Source organism: Nyctibius grandis, chromosome 27, assembly GCF_013368605.1.
Source record: "Nyctibius grandis isolate bNycGra1 chromosome 27, bNycGra1.pri, whole genome shotgun sequence".
Classification (NCBI taxonomy): domain Eukaryota; kingdom Metazoa; phylum Chordata; class Aves; order Nyctibiiformes; family Nyctibiidae; genus Nyctibius; species Nyctibius grandis.
Genome location: NC_090684.1, coordinates 476,191 through 499,409, shown reverse-complemented (window position 1 = coordinate 499,409; position 23,219 = coordinate 476,191). Strand labels below are relative to the sequence as shown.

The window sequence follows — 23,219 nt, the reverse complement described above, 5'->3', positions numbered from 1 at the left end:
GTTACCCCGTGTTTGAGATGAGTGCTTCTGTCAGGGAGGAATGCTGTGCCTACTGCTCCTCCCGGGCAACTATTTTTGTTTTCAGTTAACGCAGTGCAGTCAGCCATCACCGCGGGTTCTCCCAAACGCTTTAACAGCATCGGGGTCAGGTAGCATCGGTGTGAGGCAGCCGGAGCTCCTGTGTGCCCGCTCCCTGGGCAGACAGAAAATAACACACTTCTGCACACACAAATGTCTGCACATTGCTCCGTGCTGGTGTAACTTGCTTTCATTTCGTCCTTGCTGAGGATGGAATTGTTCTTATTTTGTACGTGTACATGTTGCGTGAGTGTTTTGCCTCTGCCTGGGTCTCTGCCCGTTAAGCGCGGGGCTGATGAACTGCAGGTAGCGCACACAGCTGCATTGCAAGTGTTGGGCCGTAGGAGAAGGACTTCGGAGCAGTCCAAATGTAACGCCACAACCCCCTTTCTGTCCTCTCCGAGGAAGTGTGTCTTCACGCTCTAATTAAACAGCAGTCTGACATGGCTTTGCTGTTTTGATTGCCTTTGAACTTTGACAGTGTGATAAACAAACTTTGCTTCCCTGCCTACCAAGCAGTCGCACTGCCGGGAAGCAGTTTATTGCCCTAGTTCTGATGTGGCAGAGCCCAGCACCCCGTTTTCGTGGCATCTGTATGTGCTGATGCCAATAGCAGAGAGGGATGGCAGCTGCCATGGCGTGACAGGTGATGCTGAGAAAATAAAGACGTTCAACAACACTATTCACTCTCTCAGAACACAATGAGACTGGAAGGTAAACGTGCAGCTCCAGAAGAGGATTCTCGCTCATACGAGGTACAACCACCCTGCGCACCTTCCTGACACTGCGGAGGTGGGGAGCTTCATAAAATTTACAGAAGATTAGGCAGCTTTTTTGCTTTCAAGTTTATATTGAAGCATACTGTTAAAGACAACAGGACTTTCACCGAGGGAACAGCAGCTTCATGACTCGCTTTTGTTATGAGTGTTATTAGCGAGCACGTCAAGCTCAGCATTTCAGGTGTGTAAACACAGTGGGAATCTCACTCTGAGGTTTGAAAGTCTCAGTCAGTGAAAAGACTGAGTTGCATTTTCGTGAGATAAAGGGCAGATAAGACTTCTGTTGAGGGGGGTGGATAAACTGCTAACCCTGGAGCCAAAAGGACACTCATCTCCTTGAGATGTCCGTGCTGTCTGCGTATGATTGCGCGTATTCTCTGGAACATCTGGCACAGGCCACTGTTAGTGGCTCATAAATTACGGATCATGCCTGGTGTCACAATTCCTGTGTGAAATATTGAAGGTTGGTTTTAAATAATGTGACAGTGTCCCTTTTAATGTCCAGATCGCGAACGCCACAACGCTTTCAGCCTTCTTGCTTCCATCCTGCAAGTGTGAAGGAAAATTTATCTCTGGCGTTTTTTTCCGTGCCTGTTGGCAGGCAGCCCAACGTACCTCAAATAGCACCGAACACAATGAGCTAAACCTGCGCTTGTTGCAACTCCATTAATGCCGGAGGCATTGTACCTCAGATGTATTGGGAGCATTTGGTTAATGGCCCCAAAAAGTTTAGATTACATTGTTTTACCCCCGCAAGCAGGGCTTTATTATAAGATTGGCGTCCTTCTAACCTCTTTGGAAGCGTTCTTGCTTTTTTTTGTAATAGCTACTATATGTCACAGGCTAACAGGCCTTAAAGGTGGAGGAATCTGTAAGAACTGGAAAGTATCTACTAGCAGAAGTTACTGGTGTTTGTTACAAGCAGGTTTCTCAGTGGTTTCTGTACTATGCAGAGATTAACCACTTGCTGCTATTTACCATTGCAAAACATTTCGTGTTGAAATGTGATGCTTTTAACGCACTGTTGTGCAAACCGAGGTGAACACAGGGACAACGGGGCAAGGGAAACAAAAATCTGCTGTTTTACAACTCAGCAAACATTCTTTGGACTCTGCAGATACCGGCTTCTTCATTTCCTCCTCTGCAAAGGAAAGAGGTATTTGAGTTATGCAAAGTCACACCTCTTTATTTGCAAACAATGGCAATGCTACACCTTCTCCGGACTCAGGTTTTAATGCAGCCCCACTGCTCAGCAAGGACTTCAGCCCACAGGGCACAGCTGGAGCCTTCAAGACACACCTAAAACATTGCAGAAGTCAAAAAAGATTTGCAGTGGAAATTCAGCCTCCGATTAAGTGAAAAACAATTTAAGAGGACTGGGCAGAGAAATTTGCAATTTGAACCATAAGGCTTTCAAAGGATTAATTTTCAGCTTTTACAGTGGTGACATTGATTTTGAAGGAACTTCCCTGCAATTAGTAGTTTTTAGTGTGTCACTCGTTAAGCAGCTGCGCTATGCTCCCAAACGCCGTGACTTTCATAGCGTGTACCTGGCCCGTAATCTGTACTGGGCAGGAGCTAACTGCTACACTGAAATCTTTGATACATTTCTAAATAAAATGCTCATGTGGAGAGAAACAGACTGGGTTTGCATTTTCTAGTTGAAAAAATGTCTTCACAGGTATATCTAAATTGTAGCCGTCGTTTTGACCTCTGCTTTGTCCCAACGTGCTCGAGCCACCTTTGAGCCCACTGGCTCCAGGGACGGTGGCCATGCGGAGAAGGGCATTCTGCGCCCGTTTAGTTGTGCTGGCAGTAAACGTAAGCACGAAAGGTAGCTGGGAGAGGTGCACGAACAGCCCACCTCAGCACGGATGAAGCACCGGGGCTGACGCGGGGAGGTACGGGCAGAGCGGCAGAGGGAGGATGGCCCTCCCTGCAGCCGAGGGGCTCCAACTGCCGCCTCACAGGCCAGGCCGAGGGGCGCCCCGACTGAGGCGAGATCCTGCCCGAGGGGAGATCCTCGCTGAGGGGGCTCCTGGCTGAGGGGAGATCCCTACTCAAGGGGCTCCTGAATGAGGGGGCTCCTGGCCGAGGCGGGCCCTGACTGAGGTGAGATCCCAACTGAAGGGGCTCCTCGCTGAGGGGAGATCCTGGCCGAGGCTACTCCCGGCCGGGGGGGCCAAGCCCTGCCGCGGCGCGGCCCCAGCGGGGCACAGTCCCGGCGCCCCCCAGGCCCGAGGCCCGGGCGGGCCGCAGCGCGGGCCCTCGGGGGCGGCCGCCGCGCTGCCCGTCACGGCACAGGCCCCGCCCCGGGGGCCGGCGGCGCGGCAGGCGGGGGGGCGTGGCCAGCGCGGCCGTGGGCAGCGCGGCCGCCGGGGCGCGGCGGGGGCGCGCGGCGGGGGCGTGGCCGGGGGCGCGCGCGGCGGGGCGGGGCGGGGCGGGGCGGGGCCGGGCGGGCGGGGCGCCGCCGCGGCGGGGCGGCAGTCGGGCGGCAGCCGCGGCCGGAGCGGGAGCGGCGGCGGCGCGGGGCGGGCAGCGTCGCCCCGTGCAGCGGCATGTCCAAGACGCTGCGGAAGAAGCGGCACTGGCTGAGCAAGGTGCAGGAGTGCGTGGTGTCCTGGGGCGGCCCGGCGGGCCCCGACCCCGACCTCCTGCGCGGCGGCGCCGAGCGCGGCGAGTTCCCGTACCTGGCGGGCCGCCTGCCGCCGGGCGGCGAGGGCGCGCCGGGCCCCGCGCTGCTCTCGGGCAAGGCGCCGGCGCCGGGCGACGTGCTGCTGGAGGTGAACGGCACCCCCGTCAGCGGCCTCACGCACCGCGACACGCTGGCCGTCGTGCGGCACTTCAGGGAGCCCGTGCGCCTCAAGACCGTGCGCCCAGGTGAGCCGGCCGCCGCAGGCCGCGCCGCGCCCGCCGGACCCGCGGCCCGCCCCGCCGCTGCCCGCGCCGCCGCCGAGCCGGCCGCGGGTAGGCCCGGCCGCGCCGGCGCCCTGCGGGGCGGCGGGAGGGCCGCGGCGGGGTGCGGGAGCGCCTGCCCGGTGGCGGCGGCGGGGCCCGGGGGGCGGGTGCCGGGCTGGGAAAGTTTCCTCGGCTCCGGGAGGGCGCCTCTGCCGAACGGGACGGGCGGCCGCGTGGGGCGGCGGGCGGCGCGGGGCCCCGGGGCGGCGCTGGCGGGCGGCGCTCGCTCCCCCGGCCCGTCGGGGACCGCCGGCCTCGGCAGCGGGCTGGGCTCGGCAGCGGGCTGGGCGCCGCGGGCCGCCGGCTCGGCCCCGCCGCCGGTGCCACGGCCCGAGCCCGGGGGCGACGGCCCGCTCCGGTGGCCTGGCCCGGGGGCGTCGCTGGGCGCGCCTGTCCCGCGGGGCGGGGGCCCGTGCCCGGTCAGCCCGCGGTGAGGGGCTGCGGGTTTCGCGCCGCTGCGGTGCGGGTGTGACGCCCCGGCGGGCCCGGCGGGGCGGGCAGCGGTCGCCGGTCGGGGCTGAGCGGGGCTTCGGGTGACGCCGGCGCCGGGGTCTGTGTGCGGGGGCGGCTCGCCGGGCACCGGCTGCCCGAGTGCGGGGCCGCGACTTGCAGGAACGGTGTTTCATGGCTTTTCTTGGTATTTCCGTGAACGGCCGCTCAGAGCCGGGCGAGGGGCAGGCGTGAACCGGTCAGGGCGGAGGGGGGTGGGTTGCGGGAATGCCATCGCTGTGCCCGGTTGGTGCCTGGTTTGCCAAAGACAAACGGAGAACAAACCCTGGGTGTCTTTTTCTATAGATATGGATTAATTTTGAGCACACTTTAATTAACTAATGATACCGGATCATTGTGGTAAAATCTGCTTTATCAACATGCCTGTCAAACAGGGTGATGCTGATCAGTGGTACCTGCAGCCACGCGGGCTGATGAGTCAGTGTAAGGAGCTTCAGATGTGCCGCTGTCCTGGTCACACAGTCCGGGTGTGAGCGATGCGTTACAAAGAAACTGTCTTGGGTAAAACCACTTTTCTCTGAATCCCAAGGGATAATCAGGATTTCCGTGACTGAAGTCTATACTATTTCTTACACAGCTTCTTTATTTAATGCCTGTCTTCTACTTCTTTCATAACTGCTGGATGGCTATTTGACTTTAGGTAATACATATTTTAAATCAGATTTTCCTCATTTGACCACTAATGAAAAGTCATCTTCTGTACAGAGACTGAGCAGTTGGTCCTGATGCATATCACCTGTTAAACAAATCAAAAAAAGAAAACAACAAACCAAAACCAAACAACAAATCCACACCTTAAAAGCACCTACAGAAGCCTGTTAGGCTTTGAAAGATACATTTATTTACAAAACTGGAAATACTGTCTGAATGAAGAAAATGGGAAGAAACAAAGTGCTGCAAGTTAAATATAAAATAAGAGGATTAAAAAAAATTGAGGAACAAATTGTTTAAGATAGAAAACAACAATAAATCTCTCTTAAAAAGTGAAAGCTCAGGGAAGATGAAACTGTAGTTAGAAGATCAAAGGAATTTCTTGTGTTTACTATGGAGGGAAATAGGGGTATTCCTGTCCTGGGACTTTCCGTAACAGAGACACGTCTCAAACTGTCAAGTTAAAACTGGCAGAAAAGATTTTAGAAAAAGTTGATACAACGAACAGTAGGAAGTTGCCAGAGCAGGTGATGTCTGTTAGGAGTTGGAGATACGAAGTACTGAACCGCAGCGTGTCACTGGTGGTGTGGAAGGGGTGGGAGATGGGGAGGAGGGTCCAGGAGGGCAGCAGGACTGACTGCTGGCTGCAGCGAGTTGGTTAGAACTGTAGTGGAGAATGAAACTATTGGGCATGTGAGTGAATACCGTCTAATGAGGAGGGTGTGGTGCTCTTCAGAAGGGAAGTCTGTTAGTTTTTGAAGGTTCACCGGTGGGTTTAATCAAATCTGAGTAATTTGGGGTGGCGGGGTTTTCAAATAGGCTGTCAGCAAGGTATCGATAGGCTGTGAATAGGGCTCTCGCGGGTGCGCCCTGTGCGGCAGAGCCGAGAGGCAAGAGCAGAATTCTCCTGGGGGTTAGTAACTGCATAAACTACAGGAACGATTTCCCCAACAGCAGACTGCTGCTGCTGGAGTCTTGCAGAGGCCTGTGCCGTTTAGCATAGTCATCCAGAGCTTGCAAACTGAACAGTGGGTTGAGTTGAAAAAGAGAACTAGTATTTTTATGCTGATTTTATGTAACTTCTGGAACAAATCAAATTGAAGCTTTAGATCCAGCAATTTTTCCCGTACTGGAACACCGCAGGCTTATTTACCACATCAGATGATTTTTGCAGTGATTTTCTGTGTTAGACTTTGTGTCCTTAAAACAGTATTTTAAAGCATGCTGTTTTTCTTGGGGTTTTGTGTTGGTTGTTTTGTGCAAGATTGCCACAGCAGTGCTCAGTGGCAGTATTCCAGTTAGGGTATATGCAATTAGGAAAGCTGTTGACAAGGCATTCTCTCTGTGAAGACCTGCGACTTTGAATTTGGCTTCCCTTGTAGCCCTTGTGATCCAGAGCAGTCCTGGCTCGCTGACCTTTGGGAGGTGCGTGGGGTTGTGGTGGTGAAGGGGGCGAGGGCTGGGGAGCTGGCCGTCCGTTCTCAGAGACCCGTGGTTGCATTGCTGGTTTCAAGATCCCGTGTTTCATGTTTTTCTCCAGTCAAACCTGCTCTCTCTCAAACGAACCATCACATTGAAAGGCACGGGGTGCCTCTGCCAGCAGGCCTTCCTGTGCCCGGCGGCTCTTCAGATCTGAGTGCTCTTGGGACAGAAGTCCGAGGGGATCCAACTTCAGGGGTCTTCACCATGACAAAGAGGAATTTGTTGCCTTGTCTCTGAATTTTGGGGTGCGTATAAGGCCTTGATGCTCATGGTCTGCCTCTGCATTTTAGAAGGACAACTTTGGTGTTTAAGAGCTGGCTCCATCTTCCAGGTGAAGTCTGTGCAGTGTCCCAGTGGCCTCGAGCAGCGTGTCGGGGGACTGGACTGCTTTATTTCGAGTAGTGATGTAGTCCTTCATTAAAGGCAGCAACAGCTTTAGTTGGCAGCACTAAAATCTGTCTGTGATACTTCTAGCAAGCTCATAGAAAATTTAAAATGGAAATTTCAACATGCTGTTTAGTCTTGTTTGATAAGACACTTGAAAGATATGAATGTTAATTTGAACACCATCTGTTAACTGCACATCACAAATGGTGGACCATTTTGTGGATGAAGAAATCTGTCCTTCCCTTTCTTGCTCTGTCCTGACTTGCTGAGGAGGGAGAACAAGACCGGTGTGCCACGGCTGGGGATGAGTGTCGTCGGTGTCGCTGCCATGCCCCAGATGAGGGCTGGCTCCGGTGCGTGCGGGCTGGCTGGAAACGCTGCGGTTCTGGTATCGGTAGGGGCTGACAGAGAAGAGTCTGCAGGAGGCCAGTGTCAAGCTCTCTGCCAGATACCTGGACTGATGCTGGGATCTGAGCTGTCTCAATAAAAGTTAGCTATCCCTTCATTCTAGCTGATGTTTGAGATTATAACCATACCTCTATTTTAGTATAATTCATCATCATCTTTATCAGATGAGCAAATGGCAGTACAGAGAAGTCAGGCTCTTTGTGCAATGGGGTGTTTGTATGTATGTGCACGCGTCTAGGCTCATCGTAATGAGCGCTTTTGTATTTTAGCCACGCTTGATAAGTGCTGGTTTCAAGCTGATCGCCTGCTCACGTGCATCCAGACGGTGGCTGCCATGTGGACCTTCCCTGTCCGGTGTTGCTCGCGTTGGCACGTTAGCCTTGTAGCTAGCTGGCACTGCTGCAGGTTCTTTTATTTCCATTAAGGAAAAACCAAAGCATTTTGCTTTAGTCAAATGCATTGTCTTTAAATGCTAAGTTCATCCTCTAAAGGTACCTACTGGTTCCATGTGGCATTCAGGTTTAGCCAGAATGATAGTATGTGCAGGCGAGCCTGCTTGCTAAAATACTCATCAATATAACTTTGAATGCTGCCTTTATTCATAGCAGCATGGTAGCCAAAATACATCAAAACTAGGTTGCAGACTTAAAGTAACAAAAATTACTGATTGTCTGCAAGTTCCTCTTTCTGCAGCCTGAGTTGCCAGATACTACGTAGGAAGGAATGTGTTCTCCTTCCAAACTAAGGAGCTTTGATGAATACAGCTACTCTGTGGCAATTATTATGGTTTCATGGCCGCTATAACTAGCATCTGGGATGAAATGGCAGAGTCTTGTAGTTCTTCCACTTGAGAAACGCTTCCAGAGCACATAGTTTTGTCCCTTGGTTATTGAGAGAATGTGTGTTGGCTCCATTGCATTAAAACTGATCTTTAATAAAAAAACGCCTCAAGATTTAAAATGATTAAAAGTGCCCTTCCGACTAAATTTTTTTAATAGCCTTGGTGCTCCTGAAACTATTAAACCTTAGCTACAGCATGTCCCAGGCCAAAGCTGATGCGTGTTGCTGCTTTGTGTGCCCTCAACCGCAGTCTGCAGCCTTTGGACGTGACACCTCTACTGCAGATCTGTTGCTTTATTTGAATTGCGATGCGTTAGTACAGAGAATGAGGTGACTGGCAGGTGGAGGTAGTACTCGGAAGTTCTCAGTACCAAACTAGGTTTTTTCAAGTCACTGGCATTACATGGTTTAGTGAAAGATCTTGGGACTTGAGGATCCTGAAGCTAGCAAGGCCTTATCTTACCAAAATGCTCTCCTGATCAAGATCCAGTACAGGCTTGCAAAAAAACAACTTATTGCTGGATACATTTTCTCCTGTGACTGTAAAATTGCATGGTGATCGATCCCTAATGCCTCCGTTACCGACAGGAGTTAATGGAAATGTTTGGAAGGCGGCTTGTGCACGGGGGTCCCTTCTCTGGAGCAGAATGAATGAAAACGGTGGTGACAAACGCAGTGACTCAGATCAGGCTTCGGCACTTGAGACATAATACTCCAAGCTGAGTATATAAGATTCATTTACATTTTCTCTTGTGCTTGAAGTAGGTACAAAGCCTCCGTGTGGGGGTAAACATTTGCATGTTTGGCAATTAAGGCAGAGAGGGGGGCACGCCGCACTCGGAGGCTGTTTTCACAAAATGAGGTGAGTTCTAAACGTGCCGTGGTGAAGCAGAGATCAGAGCACGCACTAGGATAATTTTGCCTCTCGGAGGAAAGGCATTACCCTAATTCTGTGTTTCTCTGGCAGCTGGCAGTGGGCCAGCTCGGTGATTAAGCAGACTAATGTGTTACTCTGCCAGTCTGAGGAGCTGGGGCAGGCGGCTCAGGTCCTTCAGTCCTTGATGTGTGTTAGGTGGGGGCTGCTGGGGGCTGGCGTGGAAAGCTGCTCTCCTTGGCAGCACACGGGGAACTGATCCATTTTTATACAGAAGAAGGAAAGGCTGATTCGTTTCACCGCACCAAGAAAAGCCCAAAGCACACAGGCTGCTGTAATGAATGTGCAGGGTATCCCAGTTCCATGAAACAGGGCGGAAGACAGATGTGCAGGCTTGAAAAAGAAAACTGGATGAGAAATGCTTTCTGCTGGAGGCTGTCATTTCTCCAGAGCGCTGGCAGCAGCAGCGGTGTGTCCTGTAGCAGTGTGAGAGCCACCTTGCGCAGACAGCTGTTAGCCTGCCTCTCAGACGTGTGGTGCAGAGGACTATCGGGCACTTGCCAAGGGATGGGAATTAGTATGTACATGTAACTTACAATCTTGTTTCTCATGTTCATCTTTATAGAAACGTGTTATTCTTGGCATAGAACATACTGCCTTTCCCTTGCACATACTCCTTTGTTTAAATTCTACTGCGATGAGTACTGTGTTAATGATTTCACCATAAATGTGCTCTAATTATTCTATTCTTTCTTGGCGTGTTAGTTTCAAATGATAACGAGGCCTCATGTGGCTTTTGCTACTGTGCTGCTTAACACCGTGGGTTTAATTTGTAGTTTTTTGTTCCCTTCAGGAGAGCCATTCTCTCCCCTGTACTGTTCGTTGATGTCTCTCAGGAGAGACCAGTAGAATAGCGCAGAGCGAGGCCAGCGCTTACCTGGGGCTGGTGGCAGAGCGGGTGGTGCAGTCGGTGTTCTCCTCCAAACCCACCTCCTCTGTGGCCGTGGCCCCTGCTTTAGGGGAGGGAGATTTTCTCTAGGACTGAGCGATCAAGCACTTGTATTCCAGTTATTCCTGGAAGGAAATTTTCTCGTTCAGGTAGAGTTTTGATTGAAATTCTTGCATATGTTTATGTTGCTTTTCTGTTAAAAAAAAAAGCTTAGGTTTACGTGCCAGCATAGAACTTGTTTAAAATCCTTGAAACTGTGATTTTGCCACTATTCTGCAGTGGCAGGAGGCTTTCTCTTCTATATGAATGAAGCCAAGAATGAAATAATCATGAACCTTTATTAGAAGCCATGATTTCAACAGCAGCTTTCATCTTCGTAATTTTTTTGTGTAGGTATTGCTCTTTAATTTCTTGGCTGGCTTTAATGAAATGCTAGTCAGTTGTAGAAAATGGCTAGTTTTTATCACTCTAAGAAGATACCACTTCCTTAATTTTTTAAAATGAATTTTAATTTTGCTTTTATAAAACAAAGACACTTTAAAACTAAACTGTCTTCTTAGAAAATTCCTGAAGTAAACAAGCTGTGCTTGTATAACTTGCTGTGCACCGTGCTGCTTTGCTACTGAAACATCTGCTTCAAGATATTTTTCAGCTGATAATTCTTTAAAAAATCTTAAAGTGTAACAAGGATTGTGCGTTCAAATTGGCAGCTGAAAAATTACTTTGGTTTTGATGGTTGCTCTGTTTTTTAAGGTCTTTGAATTAATTCTTCTGGTTCTTGTTTTTAATTCATGATGCTTCCTTTTAAGAAATATCTTGTTGCATTCACGGGCTGTTAGTTAAATCACATCTTGTTCCCTGAATGGGAACAATTTTCTTCTTCAAAGCAATAGTATTCCTGAGAGTACTAGATTTGGATTAAGAAAAATATGAGCTCTTTGTATTTGAGAGTAAATTCTTTATTTAGTTGTGCTGAACAGAAGGTGAGGGGAGAATGCAGTAGGAAGATTGCAGACTTGTATTGATCTGTTGCACCATCATCGAAACTAGAATCCTAAGTAATTCGTCTTCTCAGTTGTTAATTGGCATTTGAATCTCTGTTAAATTAATCTTTTTCAGGCCCTCAGCGGGTCACAGTGGGAACGGGAGCTGCTCCCAGGTGACACACCAGCAGTAGCTGAATACGATGGGCTGGCTTCCAGGCTATTCTGATTTAAAAGCAAGAGCGTGTGCTTTTGGTGAGAAGGGAGTATCCCGGGAAGGGTGTTTGTCGGTGCGGTATCAGGGAGGCTGTACAGGCACTAATGGAGAAAAGGGGATTGCCACTACGGGTGCAGCAAGTCGAGGGACGCTGGGGTCTGTGTTAATTTTTCCACACTGGCTGTTAAAACCTGTGTGCACGCTGTCCCCCGGTGCTGCTGTTACAGGTGCAGACACGGGTGCTCGCACATAGCCGTGTTCTCCGATGAGTTTAGGTGTAGCTTTCAACACTAAATACAACCACAGCAATCTTTTGTTGGAGCTGATGTCGCTGTGCTTTTTTGGTCATATGCAAATACAAGGTATTAAAGTAATGATCTTATGTGGAAGTGTGATTTCACTTGCAAAGCCCACCAAGGCTGTTGGACGTAACTCTGGGCTTTCTCTGACAGTGAGCTTTTAAAGCGTGTTTTCATAGCTACCTTCAAAAATGCTTGCTTAAAGCTACTTGTCAATATCTATGTTTCTCAAGCCTGTAATTTTTCATGAATTGTTAGTTGCTCTCGGTTGAATGTAACTTCTTCAAATTGAAAATCACTGGTGTGTTTACTGTCCATCCTGTGTCACTCTTCACTTGCTGAATAGTAGTCCAGTTTGTATGGCTTGAGCCATTCTAAATTATGTTCCTGACATATGAGTAAAAAGTTAATTCCTGTAAGCTCTGGATTGCCATCTCTCTTCAGTTACTGTATAAAAAATGTAAAGCTTGAATTCCAGCTCTATCAGATCATGGTGCACTCGAATATTGATTCTTATTGTGTTCTACCTCAGTGCCGTTTCATTACTGACTTTTGGTAATAAATACAATCAGACTAACAGCTGGTGCCTTATGAATATGGATTGTGGGTGCTGTACAAACATCAGAAGTATTCTGTTTTTTGGTCTCTGAAATGCATTATTTCCATCTGCATGATAATGAAGTGTTGTTTCAAAAAGGTGGCAAAGGCAATCAACAAGGTTAATGCGATTGTGTGAATTATCTGTTACTAAAGTTGTCTCTTCTTAAATCCCCTGCATTTGGAAATAGAGAACATGCATTCTTACAAATCCAGACTAGTATTGCCCTAACGTGAGAACCTGACCCAAAATCTGAGTACAACAATAGTTGCGTTGCACTTGCATGAGCACAGGTTGGTTTGAGGCTGCGACCATCCCGGACCGTCTCTGGCACTGGGTGTTCGGAAGGAGCAGGTAGCATCGCCTTGTCCCCGCTGTGGCACGGGTGCCGGAGCCGACACGTGCGGGGCAGGTCGGGTCCGGGGGAACGTGGGAGCTGCAGGTCACGAGCTGGTGTTGGCAACTTCTGCAGATAATAGTAGGGAGCACTTTGAGGATGACTGCTTGTCTTACAAAGAGACAGGAGTAGAGGAGATGCAAAGAAAGAGATCACCAGCCTGGAAACACTCTTGTGCAACGAGACAGAGCGAGGTGGAATTACAGCACAAAGGAAATAAGGGCGAGGAATGGGAATATCGAAATTTCCGTCAAAGTTACCCAGAAACCCCGACAACCCAAGAGCTGCTGCAAACACTGTGACAGAGAGGGTGACTGCAGATGTGAGAGACAACCTGGGTGTTTCCAGGGGTGATTGATGAAGCTTATTAATAGGAAATGAGGAATTGGAAATTGGATTTTTTTTTTTTTTTTTAAAGAAACCACTTTTCTTGAAAACAATCATTCAGATTTCTGGGACATGTGAATCAGGGTGATCTTTACTCTGTCTTGGATTCTTGGCTTGCAGGTTTACAACATTCAGTAGCTGTCCACAGACCATTACAAATTTACATAAAAACACTTTCAGAAATTTTAAACTCAAGTTACATCATGAAGTAAACATTTTAGTCATTGAAAAGAAAAAAACCAAGCTCCGTTCCTCGCCCACCCTGCTAAAAACCCACACACATTTTTAGGCCTGGCCGTTAGACATTTCACTTCTTTGTAGTGCAAATATGAATAAAGATCTTGTGTCTTAGAAATAAAAATGAATGGTTGGTGTGTTCCCGTGTTGTTTACCTCCTGGTAATCAAATGCAGTTAGAGGTGTGCATCATGGCCCGGTTTCCCTGAGCTATGAAGAACACCGAAGGCCGTTCTGAATATTAGCAATACACGTCGGGAGATCTGCTCAGTCATCTGCCAGAAATCCCTCTGAAGAACAGCCCTTGGTACTCGGTGGTTTAGCCTGTGTGTCAGGCTTTGCGCATAGAGAATATAAAGGAATGTGTTTAGTGCTGAGTTTCTGCTGAAAGGCCCCTGCTGCCTTTGCCAGGGTTTTTTTGATAAAACATTTAGGGAGAGATTAATTTCCCTTGGACTAGGCTGGTTTCGCAGTTGTATTTTGAGAGCAATTCAATGTTCGCTATTATGTTTTGGGATTCAAATTGTGCCTCTCCGATTAAGGACTGGTTTAGCATGCAGGCGAGGACGGGGCATGCGATTCGGGACCCATTTTGCCAGGACTCGTCTCTTGGCCCTTTGAAAGGGTTCGTCAGCCCTTGCGTGCTCCGAGGGCAGAATGGGGCGTGCTGGCGTGGGGGACTGGCCTCAGGCTTTGCCTCTGGGAGCCCGTGGCTGCTGGTTTCTTCGGGGGTCCTCTCCAGCCGTGGCAGCAGGCCACCCTCTTGCCTCCTCCTTCCCCTCGGCGGGGAGCAGCTGCAGGTCTCCCACCGAGCTCTCCCGCAGCGTGCGGCTGGGCGGGCAGGAGAATCGCTGCGTTACCATCGCGGTGGGGTAGAATCGGCTCTGCGAGCCCCAGGGCGTCTGGGAGCCGGTGGGAGCCGTGCCAGCACGTGCCCCTGACCAGGGTGGGAGTGGTGCACAGCGGCGTATGCACCAGTTTTGTGCTTAGCTGGAAGAAACGTTTAAAAAAGAATCTCCTTTCATGTTGATGAAAGAACGGATGAGAGAAAAAATTCCATCTGAAGTGGCAGCTTAATTACTGTTTGATACAGTGATGTAGTTTATCAAATTAAGTTGTTAGTGGAAGTAATGTTAGGGTGGAAAGTGTTTTGTTGCTCTAGAACAGTAACTTCCAGCTTGCTTGTCTGAGTTTTCCAGTGTCATCAAGTCTCCCGTGGCAAAGTTAAGCCCATTTTCAATCCGTCTGTGTTTCTTAAATGTTTCATGAACACCGTGGGAGTCATTCAGGGCGTCTCAGTCTCCAGTGGCCGCAAGCTGAGCCCCGCCGCTGCGGGGGGTCTGTAACAGGGCGCTGCGGCATCTGGTGACTGAGCAAAGAGGTTCCCGGAAAGACATTTAAAATATGGCCTAAGGTATTGGATCTGCAATTGAGTAGGTCTTAGAGTATCTGCAAATATCTCTTAACTCATGAAATCAGGGGGCTGGGTGAATCCAAATAATTAAAGCAGTTTTAATTCTCGATATCCTAAGAAAAAAATTATCTGATTTGGTGTTAAGCATAAAGAAATAATTGTTGTAAGTCGTTGAAAATGAAATTCGTGTGGTGGTGAACACTGGTGGTGAAAGTTATAAAGAAATAGACAAAGCAACTGATAAGCAACTTTGTGCTTCTGTTTAGTGTGATGTTTTTAACAAAGTTAACTTAAAGGTAACGAAATGAAGTGTATATAATCTTAGATGACTGGGTGGTTCGCTGTCTAATTTAGTAAAGAAAGCCCCTTTAAAAAGTATTGTATCTCTTCAGTAGTTGCTGTAGTTGTAGCCAGTCTTTAGGAAGAAGCCATGCACCCAGTGCATTGGACGTGCATTTTGGATTCTGCAAAAAGCAGCACATGGCAGGGGAGCGGTGTCCAGCGTAACAGTGAGTCTGGGTCAGAAAAGCACTCTCTCTCAAAAAAAAAAATTGAAACAAAAAGCAGAAGTGCCTGTCTTGATGTAAGTTTTCCTTTTCCCTGCAAGACTCTCTGGAGGATCACAACAACAGTATAACTGAAGTAGAAATGAGGGCTGTTTTATTCTGTTTGGCACATTTCTTATGTTTGCACAGCTGGTGGCCTCCCAGCTTTGTCCTGCAGCTGAACACGGAGATGCATGTGTGTAAGTTATTTCTTCTTTTCCTGACGTTATTAAAAAAGAGAACATCAAACCATTGACAAATAATTTGAACTCAGTATAAGTCAACACGCCGATTAAGTATTTCCCTCCTGCGCTAGGTGATTTGTATGAAAAAGCTGAGGACATAGGTGGATTTTTAGATCATTTTGACACAGTTTTTGCTTAAATAGACAGCAGCAAGAACACCCAAACCCCGAATGGCTTAAGCCTTCCCCCCCTCTTTAAGGTTTCATTGCCAGTATGTGCAACTTTGCTTTGGTTGTACGCCAAGTTTACCGTGACCTTCTTGCAGATGGAAGCAGAGTTTGCTGGTACTACTCATTAAATGCAAGAGGATTAACATCCAGTTTATTTCCTCTAAAACCACAGAACTATCAGGAAATAACTAAGCCCTAAAGTTTTAGGTTTGTAGAAATCATTTCCTCCTAATGCATGTACTTGGGGGGAATTTCAGAATCCCGTTATGTAAGAGGGAGGCGGAGCCCTATATTAATCCTGGGAAATGATGTTTAATGGCTTGTTTTGTCCTTTATTGGTCTAAAGAATTCCTCAGAAATCAGCTGGCCAAAAGTGCCAGGGAAGTATTTTTACCTCTGTTGCTGAAACTGTCATCGCTCAGTAATTTCACTAATCTTCTTTGCAGTCAGATTAGATTGTAAATGCTTTGGTGCAGGGAGAACTTGTTTGTGAAAACTGCTTAGTGCTGTGGGTACCGTGGAGTGGGAGTGCCAATAAGGAATCAAATACGGTGTTCCATTGCTGAGCAATATTTTGAAATATTTATTGCCTTGGCTTTGCCTCAAGTTGATGGTGTTCCCTTGGAAGGTAGTGTTTGTAATGTGAACTTTAATGCATTGTGTTTGGTGTGTGACAAAACATGCTGATGACGTAAGCTCTGAAGACAAAATTCCTGTGGTTTTATTTGATAGAGAGTTGGTCCCTATTGTATAAAACAGTTTTGTATGAATAAATAAAAATCGTTGTCCATTATTCTAGATCTCTGACATCTCCAGATGCCACTCAAGCACATACTTTTAAAATGGCTTATTATAGAAGCATTAATATGCCATATTTATGAATAAAAATGTTTCTAAAATGTATTCACTGATAGCTAAGGCATGAAATGTCAATGGGTCTATGCAGCTGGTGGTTAAACTATACAGAATAGCTGAGGTAACAGCTAACTGGCGTATGCTGTGTCCTCGTAGGAATTTTGAAAAAGACAAATAGTTACCTCCCTGACAGACCTATGTACTATTTTTAAACCCTATTTTGTGGCTTATTTACAGGCAGCAGGGAAACAGTTTTACTCAATGCAAGGCCTGAAGTATCGCTCGTGTCATGGAATTATGAACTACAGCAACTTGCCTCTAAATTACCGACTTCCCTATCTGCCCTACTTATTCAATATAAAAAAAAACCCTAATCCTGTGGATTTTATTTCCCTCTCTGTAGGGCAGCAGTGAGTAATTACTTTTCTCTGGTGAAGGTAGAAATACTGGAAAAGTTTAAATAATGCCCATTAGGAGATACTGCTGGTACTTAAATGAGTTCATTAAGGCAGGGCACTTAATGTTCATCAAAATAGCAAATAGTTGCAGTGGACTGAATGTTGTTTACGCTCTACTGCGAATTACATCTTTTTGTTCTGTTCTGCAAAATCTTTCAGGTTATTGGGTCTTCCTTAGCCAGGGCCGTCTGTTCAAGCCCCTGTGTAAAGTGTACGGGTTCAAAATGAGGTTTGGGTTTGGAGCAAACACCTCAGTCTGCTGCCGCTGTGTCGCTGCGGGATCGAGTAACGTGAGGGAAAAGGCACCTCTGTCTGCTGGGCCGCGAGGCGCTGGCTGGAGGTGCTCCACTGCCGCTCGGTCTGCCAGCCCAATAGCCTTATCAATAGGGCTCTTCCGTATTAATCCTTCTACCGTGGTAAATAGCCCGCAGAAGGCAGTGAGAGCGCGCTGACCGCGGGTCTCCTGCCCCAGGGCCCTCCGTGTGCGAGCAGGAGCGCAGGCAGCCCGGGCACGTGGAGGGTGGCGTCGCACGCGGTGAGCTCCCGTGCGGGTGTCGTTCAGACTGACCTGTCTCAGGTGCAGAGAGAAGCTGAAGGGTATTTCTGAGGCAGATCCGAGAGCGGGTGAGATGCAGGGGTGGCCCCGAGGACGGGGATCCCGGGGTCTTCCTTAACCTTTTTATCAGCCTGTATCAGTACACAAGCGTGTAGTATTTCCACAGGGAAGTTTTAAAGTATTTGGAAACTACCAACTGTTCTCTGCTTTTTCTCTCCGTTAAAAGCCTACTAAAAATAGGATATTCTTCCATTCAGTCATCAAACCCTGATACGTAATGTGAAGTGTCATGCTGTAGGAATAGTGAAAGGGTTTTTACCTGACCAAGTTCTTTCTGTGGCCAGTTTTTTATTATACCGGCTGAAATGCAGCAAAGAGAAAAAGGACTTAAATCAGTTTCTGCTTTGTTGAACCACCTTCAGGGGGCATAAAATCTGTTGTTTGAAATCCTTATTTGTTGCCTCTTGGCAGTTACATCTGATTTTTTTTTTCTAATTGAACTGTGTTCTTAAGAGGTCCATTGCTCTTCCTGCTTTGTGTGGTTGCAGAGATGTTGAGTGTTAAGGAAATGGCAAAGAAAAACAATACCTCTCATGTTTGGTTTTTGCTTTTTTAAAACAAGTTCTTTGACAGAACTTTCTATGTTATCTGAGGAATTGGTAATCAGGACATGCGAACTGGGCCCTTTCTTCAGGCTGCTTGCAGTGATCTGGGAAGATTTAGTATTCTTTGTTACCTGGAAGTACAGGTTTTAAATGCAAAGTGTGAGGCTTGTCTTACATTTAACAGATTCGTGGAGATAAAAATAAAATCTGCTGTTCAAAGTAACAGCATGTATCTTATTCAAATGCAGGAAATTCGAGTGATGCCTGGAGACTTGGCTGGACCTCAGTGCTACTGCAAACGCTGCAAAATAAATTTAGAAGTACAGGATATTTGAAATTTTTATCTTCAGAATTTATTCTTAGCCTCCATGTTGGACATGCATTGTTTTTTTACGGTAACAAATCACGCAGCCGCCCCTTCCCCATAATGCTCCTCCCGCTGCACACAGCGCACGGGGGCTGAGCTTTCCGAGCAGATAGCGATGTGCTTCGTACCGAACACGCACAGCTTGGGTTTCACCTGATCGCCCTGACGGTGCCTTCAGGAAAGCCCCGTTAGTCTCTTAGTTTAAACCAACAGATAAAGACAAGCTGATCTCCGTTTCATCACATTATTTATTTGAACAGCAAGATGTCTGGTTTCTTTTCTTTGCTGTTTCTGTGTAGCTGCCAGTGAGACTGAACGGTGAATTTGGGGATTTAAATGGTTTTGTTTAGTAACAAGCAAGTGCTAACTGGGTAACTGCTGCCTGACTCTGACTCGATATAATGAGTGAAATTAGAAAGGGTCTTCACTGTGATCCAGTCAGTTTTGTGAGATGATCATGGTTAGGGCAGGTACCTGCTGTCGGAATTGCTTGATGTAATTCTTACGATCATCGGTGCGGGGTAGTTTCTAGTCATCTAGCTGTGTGTTTTATTATATTGGTAAGCTGAGATAGATAGATAGATATGTGTATAAAAATAAAATCAACTTAAATGGAAGTTCTGTTTGAACGAGTCACTGAGACTGGCTGTGTATATGATATTATATGTCACCTACTTGTATTCAAATGACAAAGGTAACCTTTCCAAAACTCTTACCTTCGGGTTCATGTGTGTGTCTTGGAAGCAAGGGGAAAGGAAGCGTGTTAATAAGAAGTATCTACTGTGGGTAGCAGAAATATCTGCTCTGGGAAATGCTGTGCTCTGGCGATGGTAAAGCACTTCAGAGAGATTACTGCAGAACCTACATGGTCAGACAAGGATGACAGGGAAGGGCATGATGCAATAAATACAGGGAAAAACTACCGGGCTGTCGGTTTGGGTTTTGCTGTTGGGGTGTACATCCATCGCTGCCTTCTGCTTGATTGCGAGTGGAGAACAGGAATTAGATTTGGCTTTGCCTTCAAAGCTGTCTCTTTATTTGAAGTGCTTTCTTATGAGAATTCCATTTCTGTGTCAGTCTCGAATTTAGTGAGCTCTTTAAGCAGATATAAATGAGTCCAGCCTTTGGAGACAGCTGCATGAAGATGATGACTGGCAGGCTTCCCGCGCCGAACGCACCGCATCCAACAGCTAAACGCTCTGAACGTGAAACTTTTATTATTGCAATTGGATGACCCTTTCTGTCTCATAGTCTATACAAACATTATTATTTTGCTTACGACATCTACCTTGTGCCGAACTTTCGGGGGCAAAAATTAAACTGAAAGCAGCTGGTGAGAGTTAATCACTGAATCTAATAGATTATCATCCACACAGTTGTTGTAGACATCTGCCAGAGAACAGTTATTTTCTGCTCTGTTCTCTAGCCTTTGGTTCTTGTTCACTGCCAATATGTCTGTTTTGTGGCCATTTATTGTACACGGAGAAGGGAGGGCAGGTGGCTTGGAAGCTGACCACGGGAGAAGTGATAAGTGCCATTTGTATCTGAGTGCAGCCATGGCCCATGAGGACCTTCTAAATCAGGTTGTTTAGGTTTTTAAGTGTGGTTGTACGTGACTGACTTAGACTCGTTTTTATGACGGAAAGCACAAAGTAAAAATGAAACCAGCAGTTATCTCACTGTGAAGTTACTGTCCTTGCTTTTCTTCTCTGCTTCAACTAATTCTAGTTTATAGCATGTTTTAAAGTACTGGAAGAAGTTTGTTCTGTTCATGTGCTCTAGGTGGGCTTTTCATTCTGTACGAGACATGGGTTCATTAGGAATCTGAAGGTTTATGTATTAATAGCTGGTAGTTAATGAACTCATGTACCAGCTTCCTTTTGCATGTGCTGCCGTACTCCGCTGAGACTGTTTTCTTACAAACTACTGATAGATGGAAATGCTGAGAAGCAGATGTTGCATGACCGAGTACCCAGCTGTGTACTAACAAAATGAATCTCATGGTGATTAGTTAACAATTCCTTGGCAGTCAGAGGCATATGTAAAACAGTAAACACAGCATGGGGAAATAATAATAATAACTTAAAAAAAAAAAAAGGCAGCGTTTTCTGAGCTTAAAACATTGGCAACATCAGTTCAACCATCTGTGTTGCTGAAGAGCTGACTGTGTTATGGGTAAGTCATACCAAGGTCAGTTGAACTGACTTAGAAGTCCTTAACCCTTTATTGGTAAAATATAACATTTCTGTTTTCTAAGCATGAGGTGCATCGTAATTTGAATGACATGAGAGCCACAGCAGGGATATCTGAGCTTAAACTGTCAATAAAGGAAAGCGATCATCAGTGCTGTGGACCTCTTACCTGCTGTGACGTGAAGGTGTTCAGGCAGCAGCAGCAAAGCACAGGAGCTGGCCAAAACCAGCCAGCCACTGAAAGTTAACTTTTAAAGTTTAAGGTTAACTCTGTTACTGGAATGGAGTTGCTATTGTTGTATCTATGGGTGAGTGCGTGTAAAGGAGGAGGATAAGGATCGCTATGACCTTCTGGCTATATAATTTAGAGCTGCGGCTGCAGTTACAACAGTCTGCCCTCTGCAATAATTATCTTCTGCAATGTCTTTTTTTTTTTCCCTCATGAGAGAAATAAATGAGAGGGCTAGTCTGTGAATGCCGTTATCTCTCCCTGTTTACCCCCTTCAATGCCCTTCTTGCCCCTGCTGTCCGACAAGACGGCACAACTGTGTTTTTCGGACCAGTTACTCATCACAGGTAATAACAGTTTGAAGAGTAAATTTGGAGAGAGCATGTAAGTTGTGAACGCTGCTTTTTAGCACGTGGATATAAGGAGACTTATTAAATCAAAGTTGTATTTACAAAATACAGAGCTAACATTTAGATTCCGCAGTACCTGCTCTGGCGATACACCTGGTTGTAGACGTGTTTTCCTGCAGCCAGGTGGTGGGAGGGGGCATGGGTTGTCAAGTTAAAGGCTGCAGGTGGTCCCTGTGTTCACGGGGTGGCTTCGTGAGCTGGGCATGGCTGCAGTGCTCTGCACGGCCCCGCGGGGAGTTCCCCTGGGTGCGGATCTAAACTGGAGCAGACTGGGCGCACAGGGATGTGAGGAATTCCTGAGAGGGGAGAGCTGTTGACTGGGGGTGGTGCGTTGGTTTGGTTTTGGTTTGCTCACTGGCTGCTGTTTCTGAAAAAAGCTTCTGCCATGGTTGAACTGGTTCAGTCCTTGTTTACACACGCTGGATACCATTAGGACAGTGCAGGAACTCTGACATAAAGAATAAAATCATTGTATTTTCCACATTTTTTGAGCTCGTGAATTGGCACCTTTGATGTGGTTGAGCCAGGTTAACTGCTCCGATCCACCCTGGTTTGGAGCTGGGTTCTGCAGGGAGGAGTCGTGAAGGGATGCGCTGGGACCGCCTGGGCAATGCCAGTTCTCGCTTCTACTTTGCTAGGAAGCGACTGAATCCCAAAGGCTGAGCAGTTCCTCTGTGCTGGCATCTAGTGCTCCTCAGAGAAAGCACTCTTTCAGATTGAATTGAATAACCTGGGTGTCATAACTGAAAATAAATCTTATTAAATGAATAGCGATGAAATAATAGGATGTGCTGTGCAAGGGAAGAGATAAATTCCTTTCATTTTTAATATTACACAATGATTAACTTAACACGTAGGGAAATATTCTTTCCTGATGTGATTGCTTCAACAACAACATGCTGTTAAGATCATAAACACAAGCTTCCCTGCAAAATTAAATTATAACAAAATTGTAGTTCATTGAGTGAAACCAGTGAGAGTCATGGGTGTGACAGACAAATATGTGCTCGGTCTGTGTGGACGAGGCAGGAGCGTGCTCGTGTCTCCTGACGTGCTTTGCTGGTAGCTGCCCCTGGTCTGTAGGTGGCTGGGACGGGTCTCCGGGCTCTTTTTTTTTGTCCTTTTCACATGTAGATGTAATGCCAAATAAATGATGGAAGAGAGGCTTGACTGACATCATCATACAGGTGAAAGAGAGAATTACCTTATTTTCTGAATTGGAAGATAAAAAATGTTTTGAACAATGTCAGTAGATCTTCAATTATTTTTTCTTACTTTCTGCTTTACTGTGTAGTAATGCTGTGAGTTGGGTACATTTACTGTAAAAGTGCACAGTGGATGTTCAGTATGTTCTCAGCAGCGTCCTGGGGAAAATTTTAAAACTTGGAAGATTCCTTAAGGGTGTAAGTTAACCACAACTGATACTAAATGCTGGTTTGTAGGTTGTGTTTTGAGAGAAAGTCTTTTTCCTATTTTATTTTTATGAAAATGGTGTGACTTGGTCGAGCTAAAAGTTGCAGTGCTGTTTATATCAGCACTTTGAAATGTCAGCACATTGATACTTTGCTGTAATGAGTTTGTTTTTGCTGAGAAACATGTTGAGAAATCTGAGGAACATAAACCTGTTTCCTTCCAGCCGTGCTCGTGCAAAGAGGGTGTCTGAGAGAGACGCTGCAGCCTGGGCACTCGCCGCAGCCCGTGCTGGCCCCTGCTCCCGCGGGCGCTGGCCGGGGCCCTCGGCAGGGACTTCTCTGGTGCACGCTGGCGTGCCCCGATCCTCAGCTGTTGCAGCGGGCTGGATAAAGCGTCTCTCGATGCAGAATTGCCGTGTGAACCCTGTGCGAGTCGGGCGTTAGCATTAGTCATGGCCAGCACACATCTGGAGTTACGGGGGTTTTGCTGACTGTCCACATTGCACAGAGAGCGGTGGGGGTGTGTGGTTTTCCAATTAAGCTTTGAGGTGGCTCTGATCAATACCACTGTGACACGGCACATCTGTTAGTTTGATCGCAGGGGTGCTGAGCGGGCACTTGGACGTCGGTGTGTTGCAGCTCCCGGGCGCGCGGCGAGGCACAGCTGTGTGCTCTGCAGCTGGCGCTCGCTGCGGGGCTGCCGCTGGCGGAGCACAGGCCGTCCGTCG

At 47.4% G+C, this 23,219-nt stretch overlaps 1 protein-coding gene across 2 annotated transcripts in view; it reads left to right on the top strand.

Annotated features, from left to right (window-relative positions):
• Positions 1 to 3,415: 3,415 nt before the first annotated feature.
• Positions 3,416 to 23,219, top strand: part of MAGI3 (membrane associated guanylate kinase, WW and PDZ domain containing 3) — a 59,825-nt gene continuing 40,021 nt past the window's right edge. For both annotated transcript variants that reach the window (XM_068419204.1, XM_068419205.1), the window contains exon 1: positions 3,416 to 3,737. In XM_068419204.1, the coding sequence (XP_068275305.1) occupies positions 3,416 to 3,737 (322 nt within the window). The remainder of the gene's footprint in view (positions 3,738 to 23,219) is intronic.